The following is a 23,788-nucleotide window of genomic DNA, read 5'->3' as shown; positions in this document are numbered from 1 at the left end:
ACTACTTTGCTCAAAAGGGAGGAATTTTTCTCAGCCGTTTTCCTTGAAGTTAATATATACGGGTTTGGTGACATTTGGGGATTAATTCTTGTTGTATAATTGGGTATTTTAATTCAAGGTCTTATTTTCATCCATTTCACTTCTCTATGTAATATTTCGGCTAAAAGGAAGAAGAAAGCTATTCTGAGATTACTAATCACCGTTAAGAAGCCATGCACTTATTCTGCAAGAGAGGCCCTGATGCAAAATCTCGTTGGCTCGAAAATAACACGTGACGCATGAATGATGATTTTCTAACCCAGAGCAAGAGAAACAGCCTGGGGGGTCAAGGGGAGGCGCAGAAGGGAGACAGGTGCACGTGGAGGCAGGCGAAAGAAGAGACTGCCTTAAAAGACCCAAAGTCGGGGACTTCCCTGGTGACGCAGTGGTTGAGTCTGCCTGCCGATGCAGGGAACACGGGTTGGTGCCTGGTCCGGGAAGATCCCACGTGCCGCGGAGCGGCTGGGCCCGTGAGCCATGGCCGCTGGGCCTGCGCGTCCGGAGCCTGTGCTCCGCAACAGGAGAGGCCACAACAGTGAGAGGCCCGCGTACCGCAAAAAAAAAAAAAAAAAAAGACCCAAAGTAAGAGACCGAGGCCGGTAGTTCCTGTGAGTATTGCCTTTTTTCAGATTGCCATTTAAAACAATAACCTTGATTCTTAAATAGTTCAGTTATGTTCATTAACCTCTGATTAAGAAGTTACAGATACAGAATAATAGGCTTTGTAAAACCTTTTTATTTTAAGGTAAATTTGTATGCACTTATAAGAAATAATACAGAGAGATCCCAGTTTCCCCAAACTGGGAAACTACCTTTTACCCAGTTTCCTTCAGTGGCAACATTTTGCAAAACTATAGTACAATACTACAACCAGGACATTCACATTGACACAAGACCTTCCCATCACCACAAAGATCCTTCATGTTGCCCCTTTCCTGCTTCCCTCCCATCCCATGCCCCTCTCCTGTGTCCTTAACTTCTGGCAACCACTAACCTACTCTCCATTTCTACAATTTTGCCACTTCAAGAGTGTTCTGTAAATGGAATCATGTGTAACCATTCGGGATTGACCTTTTTTACTCCATAATTCCCTGGAGATTCATCTGGATTGCATGTACCAATAGGTGGTTCCTTTTTATTGCTGTGTATATCAGTAGTATTCCATGGTATGGATGGACCACAATTGGGTTAACCATTTGCCCACCCCTTGAAGGACATCTGGGTTGTTCCAGTTTGGGACTATTATAAATGAAGCTGCTGTGAACATTCATCTCAGGTTTTTATGTGCACATAAGTTTTCTCTGGGATAAATGCCCAGGAGTGCAATTGCTGGGTCGTAGGGTGGTTGCATGCTTGGATTTTTTAGAACTGCCAGATTGTCTTCCAGAATGACTGTACCATTTAACATTCCCATCAGCAATTTACGAGTGATCCAGTTTCTCCTCATTCTTGCCTGCATTTTCTGTTGTTACTATTTTTTACTTTAGCCATTTTGGTAGCAAATATTTCATTGTGGCTTTGTGTTTCCCTAATAGCTAATGGTAGCGAACATATTTTCACGTGATATTTGCTATCTAACATCTTCTTTAGTGAAATATCTATTTGTGTCTTTTGTGCATTTTCTAAATTGCTTTTTTACTGTAGTGTTTTGAAGGTCCTTTTTGTATGCTAGATGCTCTACCTCTGTTGGATATGTGGTTTGCACAGATATCTCTCTGTCTGTAGCTTATCTTTTCAGCCTCTCCACGTGATCCATACCCAAGATCCTGAGCCCCGCAGGTCCACATTTACAGCATGGTGACCGACACAGGAAAACCAAACTCACAAACTCATGTATAAATCAAAATGCCAATTTATTAATGTTAGAAAAGTCTGACCACATGAAGATTTCGCGAACATGTGGAAATATGGGAACTCGCGCTGTTGGCGAGAGGGCAAACTGGTACATCAGCTCCGGAGAGCCGTTCAGCAGCATCCGGTGAAGTCCCTGCATTCCGTCACAGCCAGTTAGCCTCGGAGAGCAACTCGAGGACATGTGGAGCGGCGTGTGCCTTGCCTGTAACGGCGAAAACGAGAAGGAAACTAACCATCACGCGGGGAATAGAGTGACATATTCATAGTGGAATACTATACGGCGGTGAAGTGAATGAAATATTAGTAAATCTCATTATAGAGCCCTAAAGCAAGGTACAAAATAATACAGTATGACATTAGTTACATAAAATTTAAAACATGCAAAACAATATTCTCTATTCTTTATGGATACATGTGTGTTAATAGTATATATATATATATATATATATATATATATATATATTGCGGTATGCGGGCCTCTCACTGTTGTGGCCTCTCCCGTTGCGGAGCACAGGCTCCGGACACGCAGGCTCAGTGGCCATGGCTCATGGGCCCAGCCGCTCTGCGGCACGTGGGATCTTCCCGGACCGGGGCACGAACCTGTGTCCCCTGCATCGGCAGGCAGACTCTCAACCACTGCGCCAACAGGGAAGCCCAATGGTATTTTAAAAAAAAATTTTTTTTAAATACAGTAAAAATGTGCTCTTTTCCTCCCTGGCTGCCTGATATCTAGCAGCCATCATGAATGGCCCATTAGTTATTTGTACCAGAGTGTTCATCACTAATGCAGTGCTTCAGTAGATACAAATGGTCATAAGATGCCCTTTACCCTAGAAAGGCAACAGTACCTACAATATTGAGACAATAAGCTAAAGTACACAAGACCACCCAGATGTCATCTTTGTCTTCAGATTCAGAGCCCACTTGGGTGGTGACAGGACAACAGGCTTTGGCATGATTTATGATCACTTAAACCACACTGAGAGGGCTTCCCTGGTGGCACGGTGGTTAAGAATCCGCCTGCCAATGCAGGGGACACGGGTTCAAGCCCTGACCCGGGAAGATCCCACATGCCGCGGAACAACAAAGCCCGTGCACCAAAACTACTGAGCATGCGCTCTGTAGCCCGCAAGCCACAACTACTGAGCCCATGTGCCACACCTACCAAAGCCCGCGCACCTAGAGCCCGTGCTCCACAGCAAGAGAAGCCACTGCAATGAGAAGCCCGCGCCCCGCAATGAAGAGTAGCCCCCGCTCACCGCAACTAGAGAAAAGCCCGCGCGCAGCAATGAAGACCCAACGCAGCCAAAAATAAGTAAATAAATGTATAAAACAAAAATAACCACACTGAGAAAAAGCTACACACAGAATTTGTGAGACATGGCCTGTATGAGAAGAAAAAGACCTAAAGAGAACGCCGAAAGGAATGCAACGAAAGAGTAAAGTTAAGAGGACTACAAAGGCAAATATCAGTGCTGACAAAGGTTAAAGATGGTGCAAGGGCTCGACCTGTGACAGTCTGGCAGATTTTCCACCAGATATGTAGTTGATAACTACGTATTTAAATAAAACTGAGTGGCCAGTACAAACATGGGTTTTCTATACTTTTCATTCATTTTATATTATTAAAAATTATACCCAGAGACCCTGTAGTACATGAGTGTGTGGATAAATGGTTCTCTCTACCTAGAAGGCTATACTATAAACCAAGTTTTTAAGCAGGAGTTGGCTTGATGGATATGCAGTTGGATTCAGGAGAAATAGGGGGATGATCTTACAGCCAGCAGTCAGGAGCTAAGTGACCACAGTAGGCCACTTTCTTCCTCTGGGGAAGAGAGACATTTGCCAATCTGACCAGTACTGCATGTTCCAGGGTTTGGGTGAACCCTGCCGCAACACTACTAGAGATGAAAACACATCTCTCCCTGGGCGCCATCCCGCTTCTATCCAGCGTCAGTCTAACGGTCTTCACATGAGGCTCTGGATTGGCTTTGGGCATTTCCAAGGCCTACAGTCACACACTTTCTCCACTCTGCCCCGGAACTTAAGGGTTTCAATGGAGGGAGGCAAAGTTTCAGGTACACAAAGTGGCAGGTGCTTGTAATATTCAATTTGCATTTGGCAATGGCCCTTCCAAGGAGATAACCAGGGATCGGGGCCTTGCACTATTTTAGCTTTGCTAGCGCCTCGTTATCAAGGCCTCAGTACAAATGTCACCCAAGGAATGCCTGAAGGCTTAAGGCATTCCCTGACCATCCAATCTAAAAAGCCAGTCACCCTGTTCTGTTTTTATATCTATTTGAATTTGTCGTATCCGTTTATTTTTGTTTTCTCTTTGTCACTTACACTGAATATAAGCTCCATGAAAGCAGTGACCCTGAATCTGCCTCCCTGTCACCGGCGCCCGGAAGGAAGCACCGAACCCGATTGCCTTTAATAAGAATTTGCTGGGCAGTGAGTTGCTGGATAGTTTGGGGAGGGTCGCTACGGCAGCAGCCGCTCGAGCCACTCTAGAGATGCGAATTCGAATCAGCCCCACGAAGGAGTACGGACACTTTCCCTGACCCTTCAGTGCTGAAAACCGGAGCAGAGGCAGCAGACACCGGGGATCCGCGATCTGAGACAGCCTCTTCTGTGCGTTCCAGACCCGAAGCAGCGGGAGGCATTTCCGGAAGTGAAGACTGGGGGCGGCGGAAATGCTACCGAGGCTCGGAGCTGCGGTGGGGAGACTGCTGCGGGGCTGGGCACCTGTGGGTTCCCACCACCCCACCCATTCCCGACCTAGCAACCTCTTTCCCACCCACCCACCTCCCTGGGTGGAATCTTGGGCCCCAGGCGAGCCGACTGGGCGGCCAGCGCTCCACTCAGCCGGCTGGTCTGTTTGAGGGTTGCCCTGACGACACCCACTTCCGGGAGCAGGGCTCGGCGAATCCGGCTCGCCGGGTGCGGGCGGGCCCTGGAGGCCTTCCCGGACTGTGGGGATCGTTGCTCGCCAGCACCTGCTCCCGGGAGTGGAGGGCGAGGTCTCCGCCCCAGCCTCGGGGTGTGACCTTGAGCGGCGGCCCTCAGACTGTTTCTTTGTTGCTCCTGGCAACAGCCACTTCCGGGAGCGAGTGCAGTTCCCCCAGCAACGCGAGCCCCGGAGCCCCGGGTTCCCGCCTCCCAGCGGCAGTTGGTCGGTCGTCGCTGTTCGCCGCTCATCCTGGGCCTTCTCGCCTCCTCGGCGGGACCTCCGGAGCCACCATGGTTCTGCTGCACGTGAAGCGGGGCGACGAGAGCCAGTTCCTGCTGCAGGCGCCGGGGAGCACGGAGCTGGAGGAGCTCACGGTGCAGGTGGCCCGGGTCTACAACGGGCGGCTCAAGGTGCAGCGCGTCTGCTCAGGTGCGGCCCGGCGGCGCGGCGAGTTTGCCGGCTGGGTTGGGGTGGGGGCCCGCACCGCGAGGGCCCCGGAAGGGAAGAAGAAACTGGGCCATCTGGGACGAAGTTGGGCGGGACCAGCGAGGCTTTTTCGGGCAGGCTGGGGCCGAGGGTCAAGTTTGTGAAGATTTGCAAAGGTATGCGGCAGCCGGGCTTGAAATGGGACAGCGGGGTTCGCCAGAGATGCTTCAAGAGCTGGTGGACCGCGAGGAGAGGCTCCCGGAGCCGGCGGGGAGGGCGCACCCCAGGGTCTGGGAGCCGGGATTGGGGCGCTGTGAGCAAACCGAAATAGACCCTGTACAGAGGAGGCAAGAGGCACAGGAGGGAGCCGGAAGCTTGGGCCCAAGAGCCGGTGTAGTGGATTTCAACAAGTGTGAGAGGTGGCACGACCACTGGGCCGTTTTTTACAAGTGAATTTCCTATTTTGAGACTTTGGAGGTAGAGCAGTTTCCGGTGGTGAGCCCCCCACCTTTGGGATGGCCTTCAGAGGTGAGAAACGGTGAGAGAGCCTCGGTGTTCTTGCCTCTCTTGGTGTTCCCTTCTCCAGGAAGCAAAGCCTGATTCTCCTGTTACAGTGTTTTGGTCACTGTCCTCTCGACACTCTGGAGCAGTGCCGTCCAAGGGAGCTTTCCACCGCGATGGAAAATGTTCCCAGGTTGTGCTGTCCAGTAAGGTATCCACTAAGCACAGGGGGCCGTTGAGCACCACCAAGAAACTGCGTTTTTTATTTCATTGCGTTTCAACTTAAATCCAAGTAGCCACGTGCAGCTGGTAACTGCCACATTAGGCAGCGCAGTACTTGACAGGACGCTACTCCAGGTGTGCTCTAGGGTGTGATTGTGTCTATAATTATACCACGTGATTTTTGTACCATGGAGAACTCCTTAAGCGTCATGGTTTCTACCTTTATGGGTCATATGTATAGTTTCTTAGTAAAATTTACTGACTCCAAAACAAGCTCGATTAAGTGTTATTTTTAAAATGAAAGCATTTGGGGAGAAAAGGGCCTCAACTTCTTTTTCTATGAAATTATCCATTGAAATGTGGTGCTGATTGTTCAGGCATGTTAGTGAACTTAAAACCCATTCATTTGGGACTTCCATGGTGGTCCAGTGGTTAAGACTCTGCACTTCCACTGCAGGGGGCGCGAGTTCGATCCCTGGTGGGGGGAACTAAGATCCTACATGCCATGCGACGTGACCAAAAAAAAACCCAACCCATTCATTTAGTCTACAGTTCTTGTTATCAGCCGTGATTCAGGCAGGCCCCAGTGCTATGCCCACTGAAGACAGGGATGAATGAGACCAGCTCCTTGACGCCCCAGATACTTACAGTCTGATGGGGAGAGAGATAATATGTATCCCATAAATAGCCCATTAAGTTCCACCATTTGTTCCATAGTACTGTATTATTACAGGCCATCTAGTGTCTTCACACAGTGCTATGGGAAGACTTAGCTCCACCTACCTCCTTCATGTGAAAGAAAGAAGGGAGAGAGAGAGAGAAGGAAAGAGAAGAAAGAAAGAAAGACAGTTTTGCAAGGTTGAAATGTGGATTCGTTTTGGGGTGAATATATACGGAACAGGAAAAATATAAAGCATGCATCTGAATAGTGAACATGATACTAGAAAATCAAGATCTTGTCTCTGCCACTGTGGAAGGGCATGAGCTGCCTTATATCCTCCCCAATGATCAGATGTACATAAATCCTTTATAAAGTATTTATATAAAGTTTTATATACAGTAGTTGAAGTGTGACCAGAGCAAGCCTCAGGTGATACAGCTGCAAATTAGGGAAGATGAGGATGTTGATAACGGTCTGGCCTACCTCTCAAGGTTAAATTAAATGAGATAAGCTATGTGAACGCACTTGGAAAACCATAACTCCCTATGTGGATGTGTATTCAGACTGTCAATGAATTTGAATTTGTGCTTCCTGAGTGCCAGGAAGTATAACATAGCACAGTGGGTTAGAGCACAGAACCTGTAGCCTGTGAACGGTGGGTAAACACCCAGACTCTCTGCATCGGTTGACCTAGGACAAATTGGTGAGCATTTGTCAGAGGTCAAGGACAGATCTGGCACGTAGCAAGTGGCATCAGAGTGTTTGTTAAATAAAATAGCCAATGGGCAAGACCCCCGACCACTAGGGAGCTTACATTCCAATGAGGTGTAAGGTTTTATGATGATGACTACCATACATATTGTCTAACTTTCTCTTGTTTTTAAGAAATGGAAGAATTAGCAGAACATGGCGTATTTCTCCCTCCCAATATGCAAGGACTGACTGATGACCAGATTGAAGATTTGAAATTAAAGGATGAATGGGGTGAAAAGTGTGTCCCCAGTGCGGGTTCAGTATTTAAAAAGGATGATATTGGACGAAGGAATGGACAAGGTAATTCAGCATTTTTCTTCTCTCTGCATGCCTGAGTATAGCGATAAGTACGAAAGCAGTTCTTTAAGTTAAAAAATTATAAAATACTTATAAATACAGACTTATAAAATACTTATAAATACAAACTTATAAAATACTGCACCATATAACTACTTGTAAAACACTAATCCAGAATGAATTAGGTGGAGAAGAAGGCATCTGTCTTCTTGCTCTAAGTTGCAGCTAGCTTTTAAATGTGATAGATGAACCATAAGAAATTACCATTTTTTGTTCTTCTTTCTCTAATTGCTTTAGGTGCAAGGTTAGGTTGTTATATTTGAGATGTTTCCTGTTTCTTAAGGTGGGATTGTATTGCTATAAACTTCCCTCTTAGAACTGCTTTTGCTGCATCCCATAGATTTTGGGTCATCGTGTCTCCATTGTCATTTGTTTCTAGGTATTTTTTTATTTCCTCTTTGATTTCTTCAGTGATCACTTGGTTATTAAGTTATTAAGTAGTGTATTGTTTAGCCTCCATGTGTTTTTTTTTTTTTTTTCATGTGTTCGTATTTTTTACAGATCTTTTCCTGTAATTGATATCTAGTCTCATAGCGTTGTGGTCGGAAAAGATACTTGATACAATTTCAGTTTTCTTAAATTTACCAAGGCTTGATTTGTGGCCCAAGATATGATCTATCCTGGAGAATGTTCCATGAGCACTTGAGAAGAAAGTGTATTCTGTTGTTTTTGGATGGAATGTCCTATAAATATCAATTAAGTCCATCTTATTTAATGTATCATTTAAAGCTTGTGTTTCCTTATTTATTTTCATTTTGGATGATCTGTCCATTGGTGAAAGTGGGGTGTTAAAGTCCCCTACTATGAATGTGTTACTGTTGATTTCCCCTTTTATGGCTATTAGTATTTGTCTTATGTATTGAGATGCTCCTATGTTGAGTGCATAAATATTTACAATTGTTATAACTTCTTCTTGGATCGATCCCTTGATCATTGTGTAGTGTCCTTCTTTGTCTCTTCTAATAGTCTTTATTTTAAAGTCTATTTTGTCTGATATGAGAATTGCTACTCCAGCTTTCTTTTGGTTTCCATTTGCATGGAATATCTTTTTCCTTCCCCTTAACTTTCAGTCTGTATGTGTCTCTAGGTCTGAAGTGGGTCTCTTGTAGACAGCATATATATGGGTCTTGTTTTTGTATCCATTCAGCCAATCTGTGTCTTTTGGTGGGAGCATTTAGTCCATTTACATTTAAGGTAATTATTGATATGTATGTTCCTATTCCCATTTTCTTAATTGTTTTGAGTTTGTTATTGTAGGTCTTTTCCTTGTCTTGTGTTTCTTGCCTAGAGAAGTTCCTTTAGCATTTGTTGTAAAGCTGGTTTGGTGGTACTGAACTCTCTCAGCTTTTGCTTGTCTGTAAAGGTTTTAATTTCTCCATCAAATAATGAGATCCTTGCTGGGTAGAGTAGAAAGTTAGATCAATGGAACAGGATAGAAAGCCCAGAGATAAACCCACGCACATATGGTCACCTTATCTTTGATAAAGGAGACAGGAATGTACAGTGGAGAAAGGTCAGCCTCTTCAATAAGTGGTGCTGGGAAAACTGGACAGGTACATGTAAAAGTATGAGATTAGATTACTCCCTAACACCATACACAAAAATAAGCTCAACATGGATTAAAGACCTAAATGTAAGGCCAGAAACTATCAAACTCTTAGAGGAAAACATAGGCAGAACACTCTATGACATAAATCACAGTAAGATCCTTTTTGACCCACCTTCTAGAGAAATGGAAATAAAAACAAAAATAAACAAATGGGACCTAATGAAACTTAAAAGCTTTTGCACAGCAAAGGAAACCATAAACAAGACCAAAAGACAACCCTCAGAATGGGAGAAAATATTTGCAAATGAAGCAACTGACAAAGGATTAATCTCCAAAGTTTACAAGCAGCTCATGCAGCTCAATAACAAAAAAACAAACAACCCAGTCCAAAAATGGGCAGAAGACCTAAATAGACATTTCTCCAAAGAAGATATACAGACTGCCAACAAACACATGAAAGAATGCTCAACATCATTAATCATTAGAGAAATGCAAATCAAAACTACAATGAGATATCATCTCACACTAGTCAGAATGGCCATCATCAAAAAATCTAGAAACAATAAATGCTGGAGAGGGTGTGGAGAAAAGGGAACACTCTTGCACTGCTGGTGGGAATGTGAATTGGTACAGCCACTATGGAGAACAGTATGGAGGTTCCTGAAAAAACTACAAATAGAACTACCATATGACCCAGCAATCCCACTGCTGGGCATGTACCCTGGGAAAACCATGGTTCAAAAAGAGTCATGTACCAAAATGTTCATTGCAGCTCTATTTACAATAGCCCAGAGATGGAAACAATCTAAGTGTCCATCATCGGATGAATGGATAAAGAAGATGTGGCACATATATACAATGGAATATTACTCAGCCATAAAAAGAAACGAAATTGAGCTATTTGCAATGAGGTGGATGGACCTAGAGTCTGTCATACAGAGTGAAGTAAGTCAGAAAGAGAAAGACAAATACCATATGCTAACACATATATATGGAATTTAAGAAAAAAAAATGTCATGAAGAACCTAGGGGTAAGACAGGAATAAAGACACAGACCTACTAGAGAATGGACTTGAGGATATGGGGAGGGGGAAGGGTAAGCTGTGACAAAGTGAGAGAGAGGCATGGACATATGCACTACCAAATGTAAGGTAGATAGCTAGTGGGAAGCAGCCGCATAGCACAGGGAGATCAGCTCGGTGCTTGGTGACTGCCTGGAGGGGTGGGATAGGGAGGGTGGGAGGGAGGGAGATGCAAGAGGGAACAGATATGGGAACATATGTATATGTATAACTGATTCACTTTGTTATAAAGCAGAAATTAACACACCGTTGTAAAGCAATTATACTACAATAAAGATGTAAAAAAAAAAAGACATTACCATTTTTGTAGGCAACAAGTGATTGAAATTTGGCATTTTCATGTGGTTCGACCTAATCGTTTGAGGGGATAATCATTGATAATGTGTTGAAGGCTGTGTTTTGTTACAGTTTTTAGATCAGGGTTTATTTAGAGATTCTGTGTGGAAGGAGGAAATAAATGTCAGCCCAACAGTCTCCACTCGAATTGAGGACATGTCTCTCTTTTGTACAAAGCAGCTTAGGACACACCAGCACACTGAAGAAATTCCTCTTGTTTTAGTATATGGTTGTTTGTGTGGAATTGGAAGGAAAAACGGATGATAACCCATTTTGATAGCTTCTTATCCCTTTTAACCTGCATAAAAAACTCCATTTAAAAGACTATAGGGGCTTCCCTGGTGACACAGTGGTTGAGAATCCGCCTGCCGATGCAGGGGACACGGGTTCGTGCCCTGGTCCGGGAAGATCCCACATGCCGCGGAGCGGCTAGGTTCGTGAGCCATGGCCGCTGAGCCTGCGCGTCCAGAGCCTGTGCTCCGCAACGGGAGAGGCCACAACAGTGAGAGGCCCGCGTACGGCAAAAAACACAAAAACAACAACATCAACAAAAAAGACTATAATTGGGACTTCCCTGGTGACGCAGTGGTTGAGAATCCGCCTGCCAATGCAGGGGACACGGGTTCGAGTCCTAGTCCGGGAAGATCCCACATGCTGCGGAGCAACTAAGCCCGTTCACCACAACTACTGAGCCTGTGCTCTACAGCCCGCGAGCCACAACTACTGAGCCCATGTGCCACAACTACTGAAGCCCGTGTGCCTAGAGCCCGTGCTCTGCAACAAGAGAAGCCACTGCAATGAGAAGCCCGCGCACCACAATGAAGAGTAGGCCGAACTCGCTGCAACTAGAGAAAGCCTGTGCGCAGCAACGAAGACCCAATGCAGCCAAATAAATAAATGAAGAAAGTTTATCATGGATTCTCTAAAAAAAAATAAAATAAAAGACTATAATTGATCAGTTAACAAACACCTAAGTATCTACTGTGCCCTTAAAACACTATTAGGAGCAAAAGAAATAAAGTGTCCCTGTAAGGCCTTTGCATGCTCAGAAATTTTTTTTTTAGTATTGAAGATAATAGGAATTTCTAGTATTATTTCTTTTGAACTTTAACCTAGAAAATAGTTGGTTGTCTTCCACATCTTTTCATACCTAAACCCATTCTCAGTTTGGAGAGATCTTTTGCTTTTTAGGAGGAATTGCATCAATGAAAAAACTAATGGTACTCGTAAGAAGAGTTAACGGTTTATTTTTACCAGTTCATTATTCATCTTTAACCAAGATTGTCTTAATCACTTTTATTTTAATACAGTTTTGTATTTCTAGTATTTTCAATGGCTATGTTATTTATTCAGCATATGAAGTTTGAGAGATTTTTACCTAATTTCTCACAGCCAGCTTTCCTGTATCCCTCATCTGATTTCCATTCTTGTACTTTCTCTCATCTCACTTCCTCCCTGACGCAGACAGAAGGGATTAAGGTGTTTAAGAAGAGTTTTAAAGATGGCTGTCTCTCTCCCCCTTCCCTTTTTTATTTTCATAGCTCCAAATGAAAAGATGAAGCAAGTTTTAAAGAAGACTATAGAAGAAGCCAAAGCAATAATATCGAAGGTTAGCTTTTTAAATGAAGCCTTTCTTTCCTTTCCTTCCCTCCCTCTCCCTCTCTCTCTTTCCTTTTCTCTTTCCTTCTTTCTTTCTTTCTTTCTTTTCTTCCTTTCTCTCTCTTTCTTTCTCTCTCTCTCTTTCTCTCCCCCTCCCTCCTTCCCTCCTTCCTCCTTCCAGAGGCAAGGGAAACAAGCATGTTTGGGGTGGGCCCTAGCTTTCCCTTTTCATAATTGTCCTCAATCCTCCCAGTTCTTTCCGGTCTGACAGAAATGGGTATCGGCTTGTGTAACTGTGGTTCACATATGAATTGCTGCATATATGATTTTGTTTCCTTAACTTTTTTTTTTTTTTAGTTGAAGTATAGTTGATTTACAGTATTGTGTCAGTGTCAGGTGCACCGCATGGTGATTCAGTTGTGGTTTTTCCTGATTATATTCTATTTTAGGTTATTACAAGGTATTAACTATAAGTTCCTGTGCTACACAGTGAACCCTTATTGCTTGTCCGTTTTATGTGTTGTAGTTTGTAACCCTTAAGAACTAATGAAGGTGGAACGGGGAGATGCGAACGTTGTAACCACTCGCTGGATCTGCAGATACCTGACTGGCACAGCGTGTGTTTATTACGAATTAGCTTTTTGTAATTGTCTTAAGTATTTACACAAAAAGTGTTTCATTGAAGGAGAAACATACCATTGACATGCCTATACTGTGAGTCTGGAGGAGAATAATTTAAGGATTTTTCAAGAATTGAATGTTTTTATCAGTCGCTTTTGTTTATGTGTTGCTGGGACTAGCTGCTCCCACCCGCCACTGCAGGCCTTCTCACTTGATAACTGCTTTTTCTTCTGTTCCTCTCAACGCACTGGGCATAACTGTCATTTCTAAACCAACATTTCCCAAATTCTTCAAGCTCTTAACTAATCCTTTAAGTGCTTCAGGAAAGGCTGCCCTTCTGCCTGTTAATATAGGAAAGACTCTGGGAAAGCCAACAAGGAAGGCTTCGGTTCGATCCAATGTTTGCAAAATGCATTTGACTGCAGAACCTTTTTTTAAAAGGATAATAGCTAGTAACATCTAGTCAAATGGGCACATCTCAGAGCACGTTAGGAGAACAGTGGCCTGGACCCTGCTCCGCCCCCTTCACTCCCCACTCTTGCTTCTGTGGGTATCCTTCCTATTCATTTGTATCACTTCTTCCCTTTGCCTGTGTGTCTTTTTACATAGTCATGTCATAGTTGAGAGAGAGAGGTTTCCCAGGGGCTCCAGTCGCTTTGCTGCAGCGATTTTCCCAAAGTTGCAGAGCTCCTGGGTGGCCAGGCCTCACTTCTCACCCGGGGCTTCCACGCTGCTTCCCAAATGCAGCCGGCGTCGCTCTCGCCTCCCTAGACCCTGCCCTGCGGGGGGCACTTAGCCCTGTGGTTCAGAACCCACTGAGCGAGCAGGAAGGAAGAGTTCAGGTCCCAGCAGCCCCACTGTGACCAGTCCCTTGGCCCTGGGCCTGGGACTCCACCTCCATTGCTCAGGTTCCTCAGGGGGAGAGTGGAAGACGGTGGAATATCGAAACTGGGGCTCCTTGGGGTGGGACGATGGTGTCCATGCTGCCTCTCTTCCTGGGACCCACCCTCTGCTGTGAGTGGGAGACCAGGACAGCGGGGAATCTCTGTCGTCCTGAGGCCGCACCGTGAGTTTCTCTGTTACCCAACCATGGCATCTGGTGGGGAATCACCGCCCTTGACATTGGTGGAGTTTTTGTAGAAAATGACCCCGTGGTGCCCTCTTTCCGCATATATTGGTAGTGGGGGGTGGAGCCCTCTGAGTGGGACAGCTTCCCTCCGGTGACCCCGGATCCGGGAGATCTTCACACCGTCTCTACGGCATGTGCCCCTCATGGGAAGGCCTGATTTCTTTTAGAGGATTTATGACTTGGAAACAATTTCATAAGCCGCACTGGGAGTAGGTAAGGCAGGAATATTACCTCCGTCCTACAGATGAGAACGTAGGTTTAGAGAGTTTAAATCTGGGCCTCCAGGGCATTCTGCCTTCCCTGGGGTGCATCAGCTTCAGGCCACGGGTGCTGCCTGGTCCCCGGTCCCCCTGGGACTTGGGCATCCACGCTGATGATCCGTGTTGCACCGGGTCACGGGACTCCTGCATTTCCTCGGAAGCAAGGATTTTCACCTCCCTTCCGTGTCACTTGCCTACAGCTCGGTCAGGTTATAACTCACAGTTACTCAGAGCGGTTCCGTCTCAGATGTGGGCCCTGATGTCGCCCTCGTAGTGCAGGATCCTCCATCCTTCCCTGCCCCCGCCCTTGCCCCCCAGCCCCTTGTCAGCGTGCCGGGGGTTCCCGATAACCCCTCTCCCCTACCTTGCCTCCCAGCCCAGCGGGGCCCCAGGTGGCCTCTTCCGGGCTCCGGGTCTCTGCGTGGCCCGTGCTCCTGGCCTGACCTCCTTTGCTGAGCAAGCTCTGACCTCATGGGGACTGCGGGCCCGCTGGCCCTCCCCCCAGCCTGTCTCAGACCCTTCCTCTCCTTGGGCTCCTGCCCTCTCACCTTCTCCGTGGTGGCAGATCTGCCTCCTGCTTTGGCAGTGAGGTCGAGGCCGTCTGGCATAAGCCCTCGGTTTTCTGTCCCCCCTGCAGACCATCTCTTCCTGCATCTCTCTCGTTCTTCCCTCGAAACTGACCAGTGTCTCCTGCCCCTGGGCTCTCCCACTTCCGCTGCTGCCCCCACTCCAGCTGGTCTGCATCCCCGCTTCTAGAAACCCAGGAGGAATAATGCCTTTAGTCTCTCCTGTCCTATGGCAGCATCTACTCTGTAAGCACACTCGGGCCTCTTACCTTAGCCTGAAATCAATCCTCTGCAGCTTAACCTTCCACCTGCCCCCCCCCAACACTCGCCTCCCCCATCTTCCCACCCCCAGCAGCTTTCCCGAAGGAGAGGCCCCCAGATCCTCGGACCAGATGCTCCCGGGTTTCTCAGAACCTGGCCTCTGTTTTCTTCCGCCACAGAAATGGCCGCCTCAGGGCCAACAGTGACCCCCCTCCTGCAAATCCAGGGGCTTTTCCCGTCTGACTCCTGGACTCCTCTCTGTCTTTCGACCACGTACATGAGCCTCCTCTTTCCTGGTTCCCTCCCGGCTTCCTGGTTGCTGTTTTCTCTGGCTCTTGCCTCTTAAATTTGGTGTTTCTCAAAGTACTTTATCCTGAATCTCTTCTCTTTTCTTTCTGCTCTTTCTTCCTCAGCATTTTATCTTCTCTGCCAAATACAGATTCCACTCTCCACAATAACTCTCAAGTCTCTGTCCTCTACCCCAGCATCTTCCTTTACTTGCAACCTGAGTTTCCAGCTGGTTTCTAGAAGGTTCTACCTGAAAGTCCAACCAGCACTTCAAACTCAAGTTTTCTAGACCTGAACTCATTGATTCCTCTGCCCTGTGTCTTTACCCAAGAGGAAGCACTTCCTGCAGACTTTCCATTTCTACTAAGAGCCACTGCTGTCTCGGTTATCCAGGCTCAGTGTCACCTTCGTCACTTCCTCTCTGTCACTCGTATGCCTTAAGTCTGGTCCTGTACCGTCCACTCCCATGGATTTAAGATGCATCTTAAATCCAACCCCTCGTTTCATTTCCACGGTCACCACTTTATTTAAGGCTCCCCTGATAGCCTTTTTTTTTTTTTTTTTTCCCGGTACGCGGGCCTCTCACTGCTGTGGCCTCTCCCGTTGCGGAGCGCAGGCTCCGGACGCGCAGGCTCAGCGGCCACGGCTCACGGGCCCAGCTGCTGCGTAGCATGTGGGATCCTCCCGGACCGGGGCACGAACCCGCGTCCCCCGCATCGGCAGGCGGACTCCCAACCACTGCGCCGCCAGGGAAGCTCCCCTGATAGCCTTTGTGTTCAGACACCAGCTGGGGGGCCTGTAACTCAGCTCTGACACTAACTACCCAGAGGTGGCACGGACCCCGCAAGCTAAAGGGTGAGTTCCTCAGCCAGACTCGCCCGACTTCCGGCACCAGGTGACCTGCACTCTGGTTTGGCCGCAGGTTTGGAGGTTCCCACCACCCCACTTCAGGTTCAGTGATTTGCTGGAATGACGCACCGAACACGCTGCAGGTGCTGTAGTTCCTATTTTGTTATAAAGTTTTGTTACAAAGCATACAACTCAGAAACCGCCGGATGGGAGAGACCCAGAGAGCAAAGTTAGAGCCAGGGGCAGAGGGTGCAGAACCTCCGTGGCCGCTCCTCCTCGTGGACCCCGGCTGCACACCTTCAGTGTGCTCTCCATCCAGGAGCTCCACTGAGCTTCAGCGTCCAGAATTTTTATCAGGGTTTCATTGTGTGGACCTGATTGGTTAAATCAGTGGCCACATGACTGAGCTCCTCTCCAATCCCCTTCTCCAGAGGTGGTGATGATGGGGGTGCGGGGAGGGTGTCTGAAAGCTCCAACCTGCTAGTCCCAGCTTGGGCTTCCTGGGGGGGCCACCGCTCCCCAAACTATCCAGGGGTTCACACGGATCACCTCGTCAGCATGAACCCAGGTCTGGTCAGAGGGGGCTGGTTAGGAATACTGACAACCCTATCACTCGGGAAATGCCAAGGGTTTTTGAAGCTCTGCGCCAGGAACAGGGGGCAAAGACCAGATACACTCTCGATTACGTCACACCTTTCTCTGCATTCTTCAGAGCCTGCTACGTGGTCTGCCCCCGCCCGGGTCCATTCTACAACCACTGCAAGATGAGTCTCACAGCGTCACCACTTCTTCCCAGAGAAGCCACTCGCTGCCCATCGCCTCACTGTCAATGCTAACTCCTCAGCCTGGCGTTCACGGCCATCCCAAAACAGGCTCCAGCCTGGCCGGCCAGCAGTGCCTTCCCTTCCCCGAGCTGCGTGGGCTGCTAGCTGTTACCTGCTTTTCTTTGCCGTTGCTTGTCCTGAAGCACTCTGTTCCCTGAGATGCCGTCCCCTCTGCCCTGTTTCCTGATGCCCTCTCGCATCTGTACCGCTGGACTGGGGTTCCTCCCCTCAGAGTGTCCTCTGCACTTCACCCCTCTTGGTGCCGCTCGTATCCTGCCTTGTAACCTAGGTCGTGGTGGCCATGGCTCAGCCCCAGGAATAGACCGTAGTCACTTGGGTAGCGAGCGCCGTCTGATTCTTCTGTCGCTCTGGCAGTATCTGGCACGGGTCTTGTACAAGAACTTGATTGGGATTTGTTGAGTTGATCAGCTGCATCATAGATAACAACGCCTGTAATCATTTTCAGAAACACGTGGAAGCCAACGTCTGCGTTACCATGGAGATGGTGAAAGACGCCTTGGACCAGCTTCGAGGTGCAGTGATGATTGTTTATCCCATGGGGTTGCCGCCATACGATCCTATCCGGATGGAATTTGAAAATAAAGAAGATCTGTCGGGGAGTCAGGTATGTGGCTCTTGGGGTTTCTTCCAGGTGAGTCCCTTCCCTCTCCCAGCCCCCAAAGAGCAGCAGCCCCTCCGATTTGACCTTTCTCTGCTGGTGTAGTTTGTTGCTTCATACACAGCTTTCCATTTTGCTAGACTAGGCTTCAGAGCAGAGTTGTGAATTCAGGGGAGGACCCCGAGGACGTGCTCCTGGCTGAGGGCTTGGCCCCCACACACAGGGGTGGCGAGAGACAAGGGAGTAACTGAAAGCAGTCCCATTTTCTTTGACCACTGGGAAGCCAAAACCCTAATTCGTGCCTATTTCTACCCAAACGTATCGGTCCCTGTGCATGGAATTTTGTGTTCTAGCCTTATCTCTTTTTTTTTCCCCCAATACATTTATTTATTTATTTATTCGTTCATTCATTCATTCATTCTTGGCTGCATTGGGTCTTCATTGCTGCGCGTGGGCTTTCTCTAGTTGTGGCGAGCAGGGGCTACTCTTTGTCGCGGTGCACGGGCTTCTCATTGCGGTGGCTTCTCTTGCTGCGGAGCACGGGCTCTAGGCACGCGGGCTTCAGTAGTTGTGGCTCTTGGGCTCTAGAGCGCAGGCTCAGTAGTTGTGGCGCACGGGCTTAGTTGCCCCGCGGCACGTGGGATCTTCCCGGACCAGGGCTCGAACCCGTGTCCCCCGCATTGGCAGGCGGATTCTTAACCACTGCGCCACCAGGGAAGCCCCTAGCCTTACCTCTTGCTCCTTATTATTTTCTTAGCTTTATGTTCCACTTTCCTTTGTTTTTCTCATTTTTTCATTCCTTATCCTGTGGGACAGTATCTTTTTCTCTGAGCCATCTTAAATAGGCAGGATATGCAGAAGCAAACGAACAGCCCCATTATACCTCTACAGCTCTTCCTCAATTTATGATGGGATTATGCCCCAACAAACCCAGCGTAAGTTGAAAATATTATAAGTTGAAAATGCATTTAATACATTTAACCTACCAAATATCATAGCTTAGCCTAGCCCACCTGAAACGTGCTCAGAACACTTACATTAGCCAGCCGTTGGGCAAAATCATCTAACACAAAGCCTATTTTATAATAGTGTGATTTATTGAGTACTGTACTAAAAGTGAAGAACAGAACTGTTGTCTGGTACGGACAGTTGTATCGGTTGAGTACTCTGGCGATCACAAGTTACTGCCGTTGCCCAGCATCACGAGAAAGTCTCATACTCTACATCACCAGGCCGAGAAGAAATCAAAATTCAAAATTTAAAGCATGGTTTCTACTGAAGGCGTATCACTTTCACACCATCATACAGTCAAAAAGTCATAAATCGAACCATCGTAAGTCAGAGGCTTTTGTATTTAAACACCCAACAGGATCCTTGTATTCTTCCCTGGCAGTAACCTAAAAATCCATCTAAGACAGACCTTGTATCATGGATGAGGGTGCAAATGAGATAGGATACCCGCCACCTTCCAGAAGTGACCTGAGTCAGGGCATGAGTTGAAACTAACAGGAAAGGTGCTGAAACGAGTGAGGGCTTTGAGTCGGGGGCATTAGTGCTGCCCGTGGGGGACGGCAGGGGAGGGCAGGGTGCTGGAAGCCTGTCCCACTTCCGATGCTGGGAGGGGCATTGGCCAGGCTCCCTGCCCACAGGGCCGGGCCACACCCTTGGCCGTGTCCTGACTACCTTAAAGCTGGTTCTTACCGTGAACCCAGGCAGCACTCAGTGTCATCACAGAATCAGAGGCACAATTGTGGTGGGCAGCGAAGGAGCTGAGACGAACAAAGAAGCTTTCAGACTACGTGGGGAAGAATGAAAAAACCAAAATTATCGTCAAGATTCAGCGGGTAAGTACTTTAACATGTCACTATTTTTCGCTTACTTGCAAACTGATAAAACTTTACATTAAATCTGAAAGATTTAAACTCTTGTGCAGACACTTTAATCCTGCCGGTCCAGGCTTAAAGTCAAACTGTCCTCTTTATGGGGCAACAAAAACATGAAGGAAATATGGATCGGTGGACGGTATCTGGAGTTTGTTTTAACTGGGGGGAAAGGAGAGTATGCTGCGTTCATTTCAACTTTAAAAATGGGGCTTACAAAAAAAAAAAAAAATGGGCTTACAGGTAACTAAAAATGTTTCTTGAAATGAAAAATACAGCCCAGAGCACTGACCTCAAGTTTTTCTAAGTGCTGACAGTCTGTGAAAGAGGTGGAGGGCTGGAGACCTGTCAGGACTTCGTGTGGAGCCGTATACCTGCAGGCTGCTTTGCTGTGTGCTCTCTCCTAAATCATCTCTATAGTTTGGGGGCAACAGGGTCCCCCCACGATTGTCTCTACCCCTCCCTCACTGGACCTGCAGTGGCTGACTTGGGAATGGCTGTGACCAACACGGCACCCTCCAGCCTCCACTGTGAGGGCCCAGGGCCAGAGCGAGACTCCCCTCGTGATCCGCTGTGGATGACCAGAGATGCATGGCCTGTTTATCTTTAGCTGTCGGCAAAGGCAGTTGTAAGGCGTGAGCTGTAACTTCCTGGGTCGTCCTTATAAGAACGCCTCAGTCTGCAATTTGCTGTCCCCCCCGCCTTTTCAGAGGGGGCAAGGAGCTCCAGCACGAGAACCCATCATTAGCAGTGAGGAGCAGAAACAGCTGATGCTCTTCTATCACAGAAGACAAGAGGAGCTCAAGGTACCGTGTGACTGATGGCTTCTCAGCTAGCTGGCGCCTGGGGCGTTCGCCCCCCACCCCCGGGCCTTACTCTGGGCACGGGGGTAGCTCGGGGGCTCTGCAGGGTGTGGTGAGGGCACGTCCTGAGCTGCAGCCTCGCCAGGGCTGCGGGGGCCCTGCCCGGTGTCCGCCTGCCTTAGGCTCTGGAGGTGTCCTGCTTCTGGGGACGTGGGGAGCAAGGAGGTTGGTCGTGGGTTCTGCAGAACACTTTCCTGAAATGCCTTCCTGAGCAAAATACGTTTGTGTCCAGAAACTGGAAGAAAATGACGACGATTCCTGTTTAAATTCTCCGTGGGCAGATAACACTGCTTTGAAAAGACATTTTCATGGAGTAAAAGACATAAAGTGGAGACCAAGATGAAGTTCACCAGTTGATGAAGCTTTCTAAAATATTAGCTCACCTTTCTTTTGGCAAAATAATAATAATAATAACTAAAAAGGACACCCACAGCTCTCTTTGAAAGTTGTTGAAATTTCTGGTTTTCCTAGTTGTTTTTCAGTTTGAATGTTTAAAATAAAAGTTATTCAAGGTTTTAGAACTTAATAAATACATCCTCAAAAGAATCTGCCTAAACTATTTTTATTTCAGGACGACTATCTACTAATCTGAGGTTTTCTTTGGCAAACTACTGAAGATATAGTTACAAACATTTTTTGCTTCCTGATTGCTTTATTTTATATCCTCATAACAGCTGCTGTATTGCAGGAGGTTGAAAGTACCTTTTCTCCCAGGGATCTGCTGTGAAACTTGGCTGTCAGTGGCCACTAGAGGCCGCCCGTCACTTCCTTACCCGCATTCTTCCTGGGCCCTCCCTGTGGAACTGTCAGAGGCCCAATTCTCAATCTTGTTTCAGAGACTGGCAGGGGGTCTAACTGTAGCCTCGTGTCTCCCAGCTTCAAGGGTGAAGTTCACCCCCTGGTTGAGACCTGGCTGGTCTTGTCTTCCAGGTGTAAAGGCTGTACCTGTGATGGAAGTTGGGTGGCCAAACTAGACTAACCTTGAAACTGGACAAATTCTTGTGTAGTTTCTGGGCTTTTCCTGAAAACAAATGCAGATCCTGGTAACCGATGGTTCTCCCCATGGGCTCACAAGAGCCTGCAGCTCTTGTCGTGCTGAGGTCGGTACCGAGGCTGACAGATGCAAACGCTGTTGGCTCGGTGACAACCACGTTGGCTCACCTGTCATCCTGACTGGTTTTCTAGGACATCTTTGCTTTTAAATTCTCCAACTCATCATCTCTGCAAATGCTGACGTCTCAGCAGCTCGAGTACATCTCTCAGATTGTGCAGCCAGAAGTGGCCTAGACGTCTTGTCCAGCTGCATTTGGTCTGTGGAAGACTCTTCCCCTAGTTGGAGGAAACGCATCATGCTCACTCTGAGGAAGAGTGAAGTGACAAGGACGCTCCCTGCCCTGGTCTCCCTGTGCCCACTGCTCCTCGCCCACCACGGTGCTGGGGCGCCCCGTACACGCCACAGCCACAGGGATGGAGCTGGGAGCGTGGCCGGGGCCGGGACCCTGGGTTCCCAGACCTGATTCCGTTGTGGAGGGTGAAGACCGTCCATGTCTCCCCCAGCCCTTCACACATCGGCGAGACCCACTCAAGAGTGCCCTCACCTCGAGGGGAGGCCTTGGCTCCTGGCAGAGACGAGTACCCCTGGAGAGCACCCTACACAGGTTCTTCTCCCAGAACCCTCTGAAGCCTGTCCTCATCTCCCCACAATCTCCAGGTTACTTAGGGCCCCTGCACTGACTAACATTTCTGCTGTCTTCAAAACAGCATTTTTCTAACGTGGCTTGTAACCGACTATACGTCTTGATTGTACCTTACTCTTCTGATTGTCAAATTTTGTAAAATCAAGTTTGCATCTGTTTGCTTTTTGACTTTCATTATTATTTTATTTTTAGCAAAGTAGAGTTGACATGATATTATATTAGTTTCAGGTGTAATTTTATTTTTTTCATTATAATTGTAAACGTCTCTGTGGAAAGCCTCTGTCCTTGGATGATACAAAGTTTGCAATAAGATCCTGTGATTTTATTTGAGGAGCTCCCGCTCTTGTCAGTGCATAGTTCACACGCGTGCATGACAGCCATACTTGAATTGCAGAAGACGTTAAGCCACGTGATCACAGTAGCTCTTCTTAAGAATCACTATTTCCGTATCACTAGGAATTCTTGACTCAATGGGATTTCAGTGCTTTCTGTGGCCATGACGGTTACTCTGTTGCTTCACATAATCACCGGAAATTGTTAACCAAAGGGCCACTGGCTTTTGAGTACAGAAATCACTGCATTACTGTCATCACACTACAGCCCTTTATTGAATACTCACGTAAAACGCACAGTCCTCTCCTCGTCATAACCCCTGAGCTCTGTCCGTTCTGACATAGCGGCTCCTCAGAAGGGCAGTACTGGAGCTGCCCCTTCACGGCCGTCTGTCTATAAGGAAGGGGGGCAGGCAGTCCCTGGGCGACTCTGTGCTAATGTGGGTTGATTCACTTCGCATCCACTCCCTGAGGAAGGTGGTGGTGACCTCAGATGGGTGGCCTTGCTCATCCATGGTGGCCTGGCTAGTGAGGCTAGAGCCAAGGGCCACTCCCAGGGCTTCCCAAGAAATCAACCTACCAGCAAAAGTCATCTTGCCAAATGGCAGGCTGTGGACCAGCTTAAGTGTGCAGGCCTGGGCTTTTTGGTGGGACTTGTTTTTTAATCCCATACATCTGTGGATCACTAGCAAGGAAACACAGTGCATGTTGTCTGTTGCCAGGCTGGGTCTGTGGTTTTGTCCTCCATAACTTGTCTTCTCACACGGTTGTTTCAGGGAGACCAGGAATGCCTGTAATAAAACTTGTCACCACCCAAAACCCTTTCCACCGGCAAACCGAAACCCCGGGCAGTGTTTCTGTCACAGGATTACGTTGTTCCTTGGCAACGGCTCTGCGAAGGCTGTGCCGTCAGGCTTGAAGTCAGCCGCCACGAGCTGAGGGCAGGCGGCCTTGAGCCGTTCTCCGTGAAGCCTCAGGAAACTGCGTCCATCGCCCACCCTTCATCCCAAGATCCCAGGGGTCGTCACTCTGTTCCTCCAAGTCCACTGGCCCCAGAGAGAGGGCCAGGAGAGATGTCACTGGTTCCCAAGAAAAGTTCGATACTGAATGTCAGAGCACGGAGCTGTTTCCCAGCTACCAACGTGCTAAGTGCTTTACGTGTGTTTTCTCGTTTACAACCTCTCGACAGCCAAATCAGGAAGAAACTAGTGTTGTCATTGCACCAATAAGGAAGCCAAAGCCCAGAAAGGTTCTTTTGCCCAAGGTG

General features: G+C 47.7%; 1 protein-coding gene across 2 annotated transcripts; it reads left to right on the top strand.

Moving 5' to 3' along the window:
- The first annotated feature begins 4,872 nt into the window (after nt 1-4,872).
- On the top strand, nt 4,873-21,038 carry CFAP298 (cilia and flagella associated protein 298). 2 transcript variants are annotated; one of them, XM_060150839.1, is made up of 7 exons: nt 4,873-5,275; nt 7,542-7,709; nt 12,275-12,342; nt 17,597-17,755; nt 19,462-19,593; nt 20,340-20,435; nt 20,725-21,038. In XM_060150839.1, exons 1-7 carry the CDS (start codon nt 5,137-5,139, stop codon nt 20,833-20,835), a joined length of 873 nt encoding a protein of 290 aa, XP_060006822.1. In that variant the 5' UTR covers nt 4,873-5,136; the 3' UTR covers nt 20,836-21,038. The 2 variants fall into 2 exon arrangements, with proteins under 2 accessions (XP_060006822.1, XP_060006823.1); XM_060150840.1 differs by lacking the exons at nt 4,873-5,275; nt 12,275-12,342 and having other exon boundaries at nt 7,632-7,709.
- The last annotated feature ends 2,750 nt before the right edge of the window (nt 21,039-23,788 follow it).

This window comes from Lagenorhynchus albirostris, chromosome 5, assembly GCF_949774975.1.
Source record: "Lagenorhynchus albirostris chromosome 5, mLagAlb1.1, whole genome shotgun sequence".
Classification (NCBI taxonomy): domain Eukaryota; kingdom Metazoa; phylum Chordata; class Mammalia; order Artiodactyla; family Delphinidae; genus Lagenorhynchus; species Lagenorhynchus albirostris.
This window is presented reverse-complemented; position numbering and strand designations above follow the sequence as displayed.